This window comes from Amphiura filiformis, chromosome 7 (genome assembly GCF_039555335.1).
Source record: "Amphiura filiformis chromosome 7, Afil_fr2py, whole genome shotgun sequence".
Classification (NCBI taxonomy): domain Eukaryota; kingdom Metazoa; phylum Echinodermata; class Ophiuroidea; order Amphilepidida; family Amphiuridae; genus Amphiura; species Amphiura filiformis.
In genome coordinates this window covers 5,659,453-5,673,801 of record NC_092634.1, presented here as the reverse complement: position 1 = coordinate 5,673,801, position 14,349 = coordinate 5,659,453, and the positions used below count along the sequence as shown (strand labels likewise).

Below are 14,349 nucleotides of genomic sequence, written 5' to 3'. Positions count from 1 at the left end.
TGCAGTAATTTTGCCCACTTGATGTGCCATTTTTCTTACCTCCGTACATATGAATTTGGTGTCAAATTAAAGCTTAATTTCTTGAGATTCCAATATTTTTATTGGCTTATGGTGCAATCCGCTTTTTTTTTTGCTATTTTGTGACGAAAAAAAGAAGTAGGAATGTTAATTAAAACTGTGGATTTTTTCATTTTGAGCAATTATTGTCCTTGTGTCAGAGATTAAGGTCATGTCTGGATTTCAACTGGAATAGGCCATTTTTGCCCAAGACAACCCATTTTTTCCTCCTAAATCCAACTTACCTTTTCTTGATATCTATTGAGCTAAATTCGGGCACCCGGGCAGGAAATACCCTGCCCGGGTAATGTAATCTCGGGCGGGTACCCGCAAGCCTGCCTGAAAATCCCTGGCTTAGTTTAAATCCAATTTACCTTTTCTTGGCATCTATTGAGCTAATCGCTTTCATTAGTTTAAATCCAACTTACTTTTTCTTGGCATCTATTGAGCTAATCGCTTTCATTAGTTTAAATCCAACTTTCCTTTTCTTGGCATCTATTGAGCTAATCGCTTTCATTAGTTTAAATCCAACTTACCTTTTCTTGGCATCTACTGAGCTAATTTCAGGCACCGGGCAGGATATTTCCTGCCCAGGTAATGTAATCTCGGCGGGTACCCAAGCCTGCCTGAAAATCCCTGGCTTAGTTTAAATCCAATTTACCTTTTCTTGGCATCTATTGAGCTAATCGCTTTCATTAGTTTAAATCCAACTTACCTTTTCTTGGCATCCATTGAGCTTATAGATTTAATTAGTTTAAGGTGGTACTACACCCCTTGATAAATTTGTGACTATTTTTGCATTTTTCTCAAAAAAATAATCACTGGTAACAAAGGTTATGTATATTATAGGGGCAAAGAATCCAGTTACTACACTGGAATGTCACTGACTCACAACAAGCGGTACGTTATTTATGATAAGAAAAGAGGTACCGCTAGAATGTACCTCATTTCGTAACATAAATGAACCACTTGTCTAGAATCACTGAAATACAGTGAAGTAACTGGATTCCTTGTCCCTATAATATATCAGTGTATAGTTATTTTTTGGGGGAAAATGCCACATTAGTCACAAAATTTATCAGGGGGTGTAGTACCACCTTAAATCCAACTTACCTTTTCTTGGCATCCATTGAGCTAATAGCTTTCATTAGTTTGGAATGTGTAGATTTAGAATCGTGATCCTGTAAAACAAGATATAAACACATAACATTCATAATATTATATAATGTTGTAGTATGCAAGGGCAGGGGTATACACAAACAAAAGCCATTTACAAATTGCTCCTGGTTCATGAGACATTGCCCAGGTTGGTTCATAGCATTCATAAGCTGTTGTCCCCAATCAACAGCGATGAAGGGACATACTCACTCAATCATGTATATGACCAGCTACTACAAAGAACTGAACAATCTAGAAATGAGAGTAGGAGTGTTGCTTGTTCATCGCATTACTGATGAAGTCTTACCATCAGCTGATGATACGTCTAAAACGTGAGCAAATTATTGGACTTGTAAAACATAATTTACTAATAGAATGATATCTAACAGTCCTGATGAACTTATTCATCATCATCATCACCAGTCGGCAAGCTTTCTCCAACTATTGCGATCTTGGGCAAGCGAAACAATTTTGTTTGGCTGCAACATCCCTTCAGTATCTCCCAGGAGGTGCTGGACATACTGTAAGTACAGTGTGCTGCGGCCGTCCGGTTTCCTCTTCCCATGTGGTGGAATGTAAAGGGCATATTCTTTCACAGGCTCGTCGTCTTCAAGACGCAGTATATGGCCGAGAAATTTGAGTTGATGAATCTTGACTCTGGCAAACAGTGGAGTGGTGTTGGTCAGATTGTAGATGGTTTCATTTGGAATCCGATCCACACGCTTGATGTTTAACATGACTCTGTAGCAAGATGTTGCAAAGGCATTGATTTTGTTTTCCATGTCCTTGGTGATTACCCATGACTCACACCCGCACAGAAAGACAGTAACGCAAGTTGTCTGAAACAGCTTGATTTTTGTTACAATTGGCAGGGATGGGCTTCTCCAAAGGCGTTCCAGTTTCCAGAAAGCTGCCCAGGCTAGTGCTTTTCTTCTTTTTAGGTCTCCAGCACTAGAGCCCATCTTGGAACCCAAGTACTTAAAGTCTGTGACATGGTTGATGGTACTACCATAGACTTCAAGTGCTGGTTGGGCGTTACAGTTTGCAGTCATATATTCTGTCTTAGGTGCACTGATGACAAGGCCTAGATCTGCTGCTGCAGTTGCAGTCCTAGTAAGCTGCGACTGGGCCCGGCTGTGGAAGATTCCAACAGGGCAATATCATCAGCAAAATCCAGGTCATTCAGCATCCTAGCAGGATACCTGCTTGACCGACGTGGGTAGGTAACAATTCCAGCATCAATTCCAGAAGTTGATTTCTTCAGAAGGTAATCTACCAGGATAATGAACAGGAATGGCGATAACATTCAAGGACATAAAAAGATTTCTATTTTTAGATTTGTGACAATTTCCAATATTACATCTTCATAGTTATATTTCCAATAGCACAAACAAACAGTCACTTTAAAATAGTAATTTGGGGGAAAAAATATGTCATTCATTCATTACACTTCATTTTTTTACTCCAAAACATCTTTGATTTCTTTAAGTTATTTTTTTATTATGATAAGGTGAATCCTCTGGCCCTTTAAATGGTACACAAAACAAGTGCGTAACCTTAAAAACACATGGCTATCTTAACCTTCCCAGAATCCTCTGCATCATGATGCATCACCTCATTACACCAAATGACATTTATTACTTTGTACAGACTACCTGGATAGCAATTCAGTACAAAAAATTGAAATGGAAGAAATGCATTGTGGGAAGTGTAAGATATCTTCTCCGAGTAGTAAGGGTGTGAGTGAGTCCCGGGAATTCAAGTCCCGGCTGTAAAGCCTATTACCGGTACCCGAAATTTAAAAAAATTAAAAACAATTGTAAGTTATTTATTTTTTGTGGTTTTGTAGATCCTAGACGTAGACCTAAATGCTAGGATCATTCATGGTTGACCTAAAAAATGCATGATTGTTTGTGTTTTTAATATGAAAAGTGATAATTTTCATTCATGTTATACTCTATTAATGATTTCAAATTGGATTCAAATTCAATGCATTTTGAAATCATTAATTAGAGTACGACAGGAATACAAATTATCATTTTTCATATTAAAACACAAACAATCATGCATTGTTTTAGGTCAACCATGAATTATTCTAGCATTTAGGTCTAGGTCCAAGGATACTACAAAACCAAAAAATCAATAACTTTAAATTTTTTTATTTATTTTTTTTTTTTTTGCAATTTCGAGTACCCGGTTACCCGCCCAAAAATGCACTGGGTACCCGGGCACAAAATTAAACGAAAATCACACCCCTAGTTTAAAGGAGCCACTTAACTTTTGTTTTGGCTTATTTAATTAATACCAGAAATAATTTGTGTGCATAACTGATGGTTGCTTACCTCGTCTCCATCCTCATCCTCATCCATCTCCCCATCTTCATCTTTCTCCTCCTCATCTTCACTGGCACTGATGTCATATTCTGGTTGTAAGTCATCCTCATCCTCAGGCCTGTTAAAGAGGAAATAACTCTTATTCATTAGGCCTTGTTATCGACTGGCATATGTGTTGTATTATCGTCGATATGACCCTAAATCCGACATGTCAAAATAAATTGTCCTTTTTCGACACTTTACGACACAAACCTAAAACTAGAAAAAAAATTAAAGTTCCATACTACTTTGTCCGAATAAGCTTACCGTACAATCATGTTTTCAGTTTTCGGAAAGTCAAAAATTACCTCCCGAAGTTGACCCAACCCCGGAAGTAAACAAACCAGGAAGTATGTTAACACCGGAAGTCGGCAATCATAACTCATTTCAGTGTGATTTTAAGCTTAACTTTTGACTTTTTCAGCATCTGATTACGAGTTTCGACACATGTCGATTGTCGTATTTTTTTCCCCAACGAAGTGTTCAATTAGAAATCATGTGTCGATAACAAGCCTAGTTCAACAAGTGTTACAACAAGCTCAATATTTTTTAACATATCCTGATAATTGTTCAGGTCCCGTGTAAAAGAATATTGTGATATGTAAGGACAAGGTTGTACCTGCCCACATCCTAGTATAAACACCAGGTATAAGCATTCAGTAATTGCTGGTACCGGGTCATTCCATGCCAACTCAGACAGGGGCAGTGTTTGAAATAAGCACAAGTTTATCCTCTTGTCCTCTTGTCCAAAAATCACTGGGGACAACCATATTGAGCTATGTACTTATCCCCTGGACAACCACTATTTCGGCACTCAAAAACATGACATACATTTTGGGGACAACCAAAATCTTTTGAGGACAAGCAGAATTCATGCTTTAGTTGTCCTCGGGACAACCTCCATATTTTCATTATTCAGGGGTGTGAGTGACCTCTATTAAAAAAAGAGGAACTTTGTTCATAAAAGAAGAAAAAAATAGGAAAAGCACTGAAATATGCTCAAAATGGGCTGAAAATGAAAGAAAAAGCTAAAATTTTGCCTCAAAGAAATTGCCAAAAAAGAGGAATTCAGCTTAAAAGGGGAGATTTCACACCCCTGGTTATTTCGGACACTGGACAGGGGTGTACAGCATACCTCAGTGATTTTTTTCTTAGTTTGGGTATGGATAGATATCAATGAGAAATGAAAAACCTGAAAATTTGAGCCTCTAACTTGTTTCTATTTTCACAGAGTCATCAATTTGAAATTTACTGGGGGTCAGCATGAATGTGTCGTCGCGCAAAAGTCCAACTTTAGGGGGCCATTTCTCCCAAACTACACCCCTAGAACATTCAAATTCTCTACTCTGGGGCTTTTCAGGGTCTGAGCTCAATTAGCTACTCTGGGGCTGATCAAAAATGACAATTTATTATTTCAGTCATAACTTGACCCCCCTGAAAATCAATGTCACCCATTGAGCACCAACTCAATTCAGCCCAACTCCAGGGATGTGCACCGCAGCACCTCTTCAATTTTTTTCTTTTTTCTGTGTGGTGGTAGATATTGATGAGAAAGTAAAATCCTGAAAATTTGAGCTTCACACTCTATTTCGTTTTCCCGTAGCATCAATTTGAAATTTAGGGGGGGTCAGCGTAAAAAATGTGTCGCAACGCGAAAGACGATGTTTGGAGGTCCATAAATGTATAAAGGGAAACCACTACAACTTTGAAAATAATGTATCCTGTGGTACTTTTTGTGTAGAATTCAAATCTGGCATCAGAAAACTTGTAACTCCTTTACTTTCAAACATATAGGGCCCTCAAAATGCAACTTCGGCCATTCAGGACCAACTTCGGGGGGTAAAAATAATTTTTCTGTCCCATTTTTTTGCCAGTCAGAGCCCTTTGGTAGGACATTACTCTTATCCCATATTAAGCCTATTAGAATATTTTAGCTGAGATATTACCCATGCAAAACTACAATTTTATATTTTTTGTACATTTTGACACCCCTGAAAACCAATGTCAGACATTTTGCCCCACCATCAACTTCAGGTATGTTGAAAATATGTTCTTGGACAACATTTCTGCGAAATAGTGGCTTTTAAAGTAAAGGAGTTACAAGTTTGCTGGTGCCAGATTTGAACTCTACACAATTAAGTACCCCAGGATACTATACTTTTCAAAGTTGTAGGGGGTTCCCTTTATACAAGAGGTGCTGCGGTGCACATCCCTGGAGTTGACATAGAATGGTTCATCATAGAATGGGAAGCGGCAACATTCTGAATAAGGACTCAAATGCTTTCAGCAGGAGAATCAGGAAAGCAATCTACATTCGTAATTTGGGGCCAAAGCAATCAACCGCGACAAAGGTCTTGTATCTCTCGATCACGTATCATACGATCCACTGCTCAAAACAAAAACATCATCACTTCCAGGAAATGTCAACAAGCCATTTCGCGGGAAAAGCAGTGGACCAAGTCACTTGTGATCAAGCTGTCAGTCTAGATGGCGAAAGCTAAAGTAGCGAGTACTTTTTCAATGGATTTGTCAAACAAAAATGTTTGAATTATTCATCTGCAATCCTATAATTGCATCTATTTACTCCAACTAATATAGTTTGCTGAAGAAAAATTTCCCACCACTGTGTAAGGCACATCGTGTGGGTCTATTATTTAGTTTTGTCAGAATATCTGCTTTGATTTCACCTTTTTTCACTTGTGACTGCCAAAATGTCCAACTAGTACTTCATTTCTAATAATAACCAGCAGAAATAACCGATATTTCTATTGTGGCTTGCAAGTTGATTTGACAAAATTGGTAGTCGGAAATTCGGAATGAAACATGGTGCAATTAAGGAGGTACTACACCCCTGGCCAATTTTGTGCCTATTTTTGCATTTTTCTCAAAAATTATAGCGCATTGATGACAATTAAGATATGCATGTTGGGGGGCAAGGACTACAGCTATTGCTCTGAAAATTCAGCAACTCAAGGCAAGTAGTTATTGATTTATTGATCAAATACTGGTTTTCCCTCATTTTTGACTGCAACTCCACAACTGCTGTCTGTGCCGAAATAAGCTGAGCTGGTAGAGGGGAGCGTGGTGTTGGACTGTGAATCCAAGGGTCACAGGTTCGAATCCTAGGTCCGCCTGAGTATGCTGAGCTCGGCTGGCTCTTTGTGTTCTTGAGCAAGGCACTTCACTCTAACATACTTGCTTAGTGCTTCGGAGGGCACTTTAAGCTGTCGGTCCTGTGTACATGTATTTCTGACATTAATGCAGTGTGCATGTTAAAGAACGTCACAGGCTATTATTCGAAAAGAGCAGGGGATCATCCCGGTCATGTTGACTGTACTTCAAAAATACACTCATCTAGCTACTCTAGGTTCCAGAGTAAAAATAAGTACAGCTTGTCTGTATGCCCAGGAGGTCACATCACACTTCCGGTGTGACGTGCCCAGAACTCCAATACATTTTCGGAAGCGACAGACAAATTGCAGGACAGGCTGGACAGCGTGCCAATTTAAGCTTCCTGTAATATCTATTGCACATAACATATGAAGTCACAAACTTACAAACTTCAATATGAGGGACCGTTCACAAACACTTGTAAGGGGGGGGCCTGATGCAAAAAAAATTTATCACACAAATTTTTCGGGGCCCCCCTTTACAAACCTCAAAAATTTCAGGGCCCCCTTTTTTGACATGAAAATTATCGGTCAACCCCATAGAAAAGCATATAAACTCAATTTGTGGCCATTTTTTTCAGGGCCCCCCCCTAGGAGGGTCAAAAAAATTTAGGGCCCCCCTTTTTGCATCAGGCCCCCCCCCTTACAAGTGTTTGCGAACGGTCCTATATGAACTTCAAATACACCAGACCAGCTGTTAATCATTACCGACCCTTCAGAACGTTTTGCTCTTGCAGCTGTTTGATGTAAAATGCGACTTCGCTATCTCCATTTTCCCCATCGAAACGTTTACAATTTTGCCGGAAATGTGGGAAATCGCCAGGCCTTCTTCTGGAAATGCGCAAGGCATTGTGGGAAATTGTCAGAGCTGTGCACGTTGTGTAGCCTAAGTTCCGTGGCCCTAATCTTGAAACAATAAACATGGCGGAATAAAATGACCGTGCGTAAGCAGAACCAACTTTGCAGGACTGGTGGATCAAACCTACATGTACAATATGCAACTCATCGGTCTGACAAGGTCAGGTCATATCCGCGTCATCAGAGTTGGTAAATACGTCATCTGCTTAATACACGGATTACCCCATTGTTGTAGCCGAGAGCAAGAGTAAGGTCTGGACACTTTTCGTGTTCTGGACACAAATTTGTCATAAATATATTGGCGATGTCCAGTATTTATGGACACTTTTTACATACAGGTAAGTTTGCTTGTGATAGGGTAGATAGATTCGATAGCTGTACAAATTGTACAAAATATCAATTTGATGCTCACATGCTGACCTAAAATTGTTTACAAAAATATATTTGGTCCACACGTTGTGCATGTATTCAGTTGTTCGACGTTTAGCTTGTCTATACGCAGTGCGCAAATAATACTCAGACATATGAGGCCAGCACTAATAAGGAAGAAGAAGAAGACTATAGGGTATTGGTACACATGCCAGGGGTAAGCTTAACACCATTGTCCATTCTCCTGTCATGCCTGTAAGTGTAAGGGCGCACACCACCAAATCAATGCGCCATTTGTGTAACCCTAATGAGTTCCGGTAAAAACAGAATAATTTTTGAGGTAGTTTGAGCCTCTCTGTGGATTTGTAATCAAAAAGAGAAGCATGTTATAGCTTAAATAAAAGATTAAGACCTATACATGAACTTGGATCGCCCAAAAACACAATTTTTAAATAAAGTAGGCCCGCGGATTGAAAAATGGCCAGAAACAGGTTTTCAGGGTATAGAAGGGGTCGAAAATGGTCATGGTGCTGTTTGAGCGCCCATATCTCGAAAATTAATCAGAAGACTACCCGTACATTGAAACATATATTAAAATTTCATCGATTTGCAATCGATTGGTAGTATTTTTATAGTCAATTTGTTGCCGGAAAGGTCTGAAATCGCGCAGAGAAAAGGCGTGTTTTCACGTGTGTTTCAATGGGACGCTGTATTGGTGGTGTGCGCCCTTATAAGGCATATTGGCCGGACTTAGGCCTGTCATAGAAATCGGGTCAAAAACAGGATAGATATGTATAAAATTCCGATTTTATGTTCTGAATTAATTCTTAAGAAATCACTTAATGATTTTAAAGCTCTTTAAAGTGAAAGTAAGATTTAATTTTCTTAATTCGGATTGTTAAAGTTCATGAAAGTGACGAAAAAGTTAACAAATTCGGCTTTTAGAAAGTTTTGATTAATTTAATATCATGTTTAACTTTTGGCACGTGTCCTTAAGGGGGTACTACACCCCTGGCCAATTTTTTGCCTATTTTTGCATTTTTCTCAAAAATTATAGCCCATTGGTGTCAAGTAAGATGTGTATATTATAGGGGCAAGGACTACAATTACTGCACTGGAAATTTTATTTCAGCACAGACAACAATTGTGGAGTTATAGTCAAAAATGAGGGAAAACCAGTATTTGATCAATAAATCAATAACTACTTGCCTTGAGTTGATGAATTTTCAGTGCAGTAGTTGTAGTCCTTGCCCCTATAATATACATATGTTACTTGTCACCAATGCGCTATAATTTTTGAGAAAAATGCAAAAATAGACACAAAATTGGCCAGGGGTGTAGTACCCCCTTAAAACGACTCAAATGTCATTTTTTTCGGGGCAAATGAAACTTAATATAAAAATACGAATGTGTAGAAAATGTATAAACTTACTTTTATTACGTTTAAAGACATAAAAATGCAAATATACCATTTAAAAGTCGCTAATTCGAGTGATATTTTTGAAGAAAATGGCACGATGGCTAGAATGGTCAAAATCACAAAAACTGTACATTTTCTGTATTGGACGCATGTCTTCAAAGGTCATTTTTTCTAAATTTATATATATCCTAGAGTAATAAAACTTGAGGATTTAACTCAAAAGTTAAGAAAGTTTCTAAATCTGTGAAAAAAAGAATCGACTTTGAAACTTCATGCATTATAAGGCATATTGGCCGGACTTAGGCCTGTCATAGAAATCGGGTCAAAAACAGGATAGATATGTATAAAATTCCGATTTTATGTTCTGAATTAATTCTTAAGAAATCACTTAATGATTTTAAAGCTCTTTAGAGTGAAAGTAAGATTTAATTTTCTTAATTCGGATTGTTAAAGTTCATGAAAGTGACGAAAAAGTTAACAAATTCGGCTTTTAGAAAGTTTTGATTAATTTAATATCATGTTTAACTTTTGGCAAGTTGTCCTTAAAACGACTCAAATGTCATTTTTTTTCGGGGCAAAATGAAACTTAATATAAAAATATGAATGTGTAGAAAATGTATAAACTTACTTTTATTACGTTTAAAGACATAAAAATGCAAATATATCATTTAAAAGTCGCTAATTCGAGTGATATTTTTGAAGAAAATGGCACGATGGCTAGAATGGTCAAAATCACAAAAACTGTACATTTTCTGTATTGGATGCATGTCTTCAAAGGTCATTTTTTCTAAATTTATATATCCTAGAGTAATAAAACTTGAGGATTTAACTCAAAAGTTAAGAAAGTTTCTAAATCTGTGAAAAAAAGAATCGACTTTGAAACTTCATGCATTATAAGGCATATTGGCCGGACTTAGGCCTGTCATAGAAATCGGGTCAAAACAGGATAGATATGTATAAAATTCGATTTTATGTTCTGAATTAATTCTTAAGAAATCACTTAATGATTTTAAAGCTCTTTAAAGTGAAAGTAAGATTTAATTTTCTTAATTCGGATTGTTAAAGTTCATGAAAGTGACGAAAAAGTTAACAACTTCGGCTTTTAGAAAGTTTTGATTAATTTAATATCATGTTTAACTTTTGGCACGTGTCCTTAAAACGACTCAAATGTCAGTTTTTTTCGGGGCAAAATGAAACTTAATATAAAAATATGAATGTGTAGAAAATGTATAAACTTACTTTTATTACGTTTAAAGACATAAAAATGCAAATATATCATTTAAAAGTCGCTAATTCGAGTGATATTTTTGAAGAAAATGGCACGATGGCTAGAATATGGTCAAAATCACAAAAACTGTACATTTTCTGTATTGGACGCATGTCTTCAAAGGTCATTTTTTCTAAATTTATATATCCTAGAGTAATAAAACTTGAGGATTTAACTCAAAAGTTAAGAAAGTTTCTAAATCTGTGAAAAAAAGAATCGACTTTGAAACTTCATGCATTATAAGGGCGCACACCACCAAATCAATGCGCCATTTGTGTAACCCTAATGAGTTCGGTAAAAACAGAATAATTTTTGAGGTAGTTTGAGCCTCTCTGTGGATTTGTAATCAAAAAGAGAAGCATGTTATAGCTTAAATAAAAGATTAAGACCTATACATGAACTTGGATCGCCCAAAAAGTTGCAAAACACAATTTTTAAATAAAGTAGGCCCGCGGATTGAAAAATGGCCAGAAACGGGTTTTCAGGGTATAGAAGGGGTCGAAAATGGTCATGGTGCTGTTTGAGCGCCCATATCTCGAAAATTAATCAGAAGACTACCCGTACATTGAAACATATATTAAAATTTCATCGATTTGCAATCGATTGGTAGTATTTTTATAGTCAATTTGTTGCCGAAAAGGTCTGAAATCGCGCAGAGAAAAGGCGTGTTTTCACGTGTGTTTCAATGGGACGCTGTATTGGTGGTGTGCGCCCATAATCCGTAACTAGTCACGATTATCGCACTTTCAGTTTCCCACGCGTTTGAACGGGAATTGGATTGCGTACTTTTTCGATGTCTAGTGAGCAAATTTTTTCAATATTTTGAGAAAATGATGTCAAATTTTCTATTCTGTATTGTTTGGTAATAATGTCTTTTGCCAATAGTACATGTATGTTTAAAATTGTAATTTTGTGTTTTTGATCGCAAAGATCGGATATTTTCGTTCGATTCAATTCTGAACCCTTCGCAAGGGTGCCGATTTCGCACAACTTTGACGATAATTTTGCCTTTTGGACACTAAAATGCTTTCGATCCTTAATTTTGTTTCAACCGAGTCTTAAATTAGCAAGCACAATAAGGTTGGTACCACTTTTATATACATTGATAAAATTTTAAAGATTTTTTTTTTTTTTTTTAATCGGCGGAAATCGTTAAGTGTGTATTTCCCATTGACATCCAAAATGGGAAATACGAGTCTGATGGACATAGGAACGGCGTCCATGAGACTCAGCGTAGACTACCTAACTAGCCTGTATCTCGTTTCGGCCAAAGAACGTCTGTAATACATACCTGTTTTTAATGACTTTGCAACAATGTTTCTATTGTCAGCAATAACAGCTTGCATTCATACTTTTGAGTTTATATGGTGAATTTTCGTACACATCATAAATAAGTGAAATCAGAATATCCTGAAAGGACTTTAGGTAACGCATTCAACGACACTGACCTCCCAGCAGCTAATGTTTTCATGTAAACATGGCGTCATTAGACATTTTAGCCTACGTTTCAGTATCCTACTATCGGATCGTTGAAACAACAATACCTCAATCCCCGGCCTCATTCACGAATTCACTCACCTTCCTACACCACCAGTTGAAATAAAACTCGTAATATCCCGTGTTATTCCTCAAAGCTACATGCACCTTCATTAATAAAAATTGAAATCCTAGTAGGAATCCGTTATCGAAAATTGTTTGATATAAAACGTCAACAAAAGTAATTTTTCTGAAGAGTAGATACCGCGTGTCAAAATGGCGGCCGCAGTCGCATCCCCCCAGCTTTGTACGTGTACCCAGGTCACGGTATGTCTACGTGACGAACAGTCAAGGTCAGAGGACAGCGCAACCTGGCTGCTGTCATAATATAATGACTCCGCCCAATGAACGGCGCGGCGCTGTCAATCATCCTTATTCACAATCGCCTTTGTCGAACAGACTTTTACGCAGGTAAGAGCTCACGCTGTCCTCACTTCAGCGATAATAGGAGCACACGCCGTCCTTCAGCGATAATAGGATCAATGAGCGTCAGGCCGACACAATCTGGTTGTGTAGGAGACTATCATCGTGATGCCCACGTTGGAACCATTGGATTACGGAAGAAATATTCATACCAGGACTGAAGCAAATGTGGCCATTTCTATGTTTGTATCGGGCAAGTATCGGACATTTTTCAACACGGAGCTAGCGGAAATTACTGCAAATTCGTTCAAGGTAAGCAAAGGGTTGGGGATCGCATTTTAACTTTGACTAAACTGTTTCGAGTTAAGGCACGCTAAAAGTAGACCATTTCGGGGGCTGTATTTGGTGTACAGGTGACGTTTTGAACAGAGTAAAAAACGACCACATATTCGCTATTGCTGAAGTATACTCGCCGAATCATGTACCAATACACAAGGTATTGGTACATGAGATCAGGTATAGACTCAGCGAGTCTAGCCCGTAACTGGCTGTGCACCACATATCACATGATTGTGACTGATCATTGTGATTATTTCAAACTCATGGTTCAATATGTTGGCTTTCTTGTTGATATACCAAAGGACTCACCCTAACATTAGCAGCTGTTCTGTCATTTTCAGGTCTTAAATTTCCCATAAAACACGGAAAACTAGGAGCGATATACACGGTATACATGTATATACACACGTGTTAATTTTTAAAGAATCTGAAATGGTTACAAGCTTTCTGTAGCTACTCAATATGATGCATCTAAAATAGTTCTTGATTGGACAAACTGCAAAGCACCGCAGAGTTGATGTTTAATTAATTAAAAAGTATTCATCAACAAATTCATTATAATTTACTACATGACAAAAATTGTGACGTAAAGTAGCTCTTTCATTAGCTGAATTTTTAACCAATTTTGTAGGCTACTGTATTATTTATGCGTACTGTAAGTTGATGCATTTGTAATTTATTGTTTTCAAAGCTTATAAAACTATATGTACGTGGCTTTAATGCCGTACTCAGTTAGTACTGCAGAAAAAAAATCTTCCGCAGTCGAATTTATTCATAAATATTAAATTGAAGGTTTGTTTTGTTTTGTTTTTGTGCATTTACATGATTCAAATGCGTTGTTGTGTATGTTACAATTAAAATATAGTACGTGGAATATGTTGTTTGTGTCTTGTTGTCGTTGATGGTCATGAATGATGGTGTTCTGTTTCTACTCATGATCATGCATGATGATGATGATGATCAGTGACAGTGATGAGTGATGATGTCAATTGTCACTCATGACTCAATCATGATTGACATTAATCTCAATTATAGAATGTCAATTCTCATTGTACAACTACAACTTAACATTCAGTGTTACTTGTTTGTTATACTATTTACTATAGAAAAATTATATAATTTGTGTACATCGTGGAACATAACTACGCTTGTTACTCTGCGACTAATCATGCTACACGAGTGTACAACGCTACTCTAAATATTAATTAAGACTACGCGTCCATGATATTATTAGTGAGGTTATCTGCAAACAAATTAACAGCTTACTATAGAAAATTATCAAATTCGTGTACATCCTGGAACATACTCTTTGCGTGGTTGTGCGTAGTAAGCTGTTGTACGCAGATAGCCTCGCTAATATGGACGCGTACATTGTAGAGTAGTGTTGTACACGTGTGTAGTTAGCATGATTAGTCGCGGAGTAACAAGCGTAGTTGAATG

At 37.4% G+C, this 14,349-nt stretch overlaps 1 protein-coding gene across 1 annotated transcript in view; it reads right to left on the bottom strand.

Moving 5' to 3' along the window:
- Positions 1 to 13,310, bottom strand: part of LOC140156674 (U3 small nucleolar RNA-associated protein 14 homolog A-like) — a 92,413-nt gene extending 79,103 nt beyond the window's left edge. Inside the window, 3 exon segments of the mRNA XM_072179613.1 lie at positions 1,171 to 1,238; positions 3,558 to 3,666; positions 13,219 to 13,310. Of these exon segments, the coding sequence (XP_072035714.1) occupies positions 1,171 to 1,238; positions 3,558 to 3,666; positions 13,219 to 13,244 (203 nt within the window). The 5' untranslated portion in view covers positions 13,245 to 13,310.
- Between the last annotated feature and the right edge of the window lie 1,039 nt (positions 13,311 to 14,349).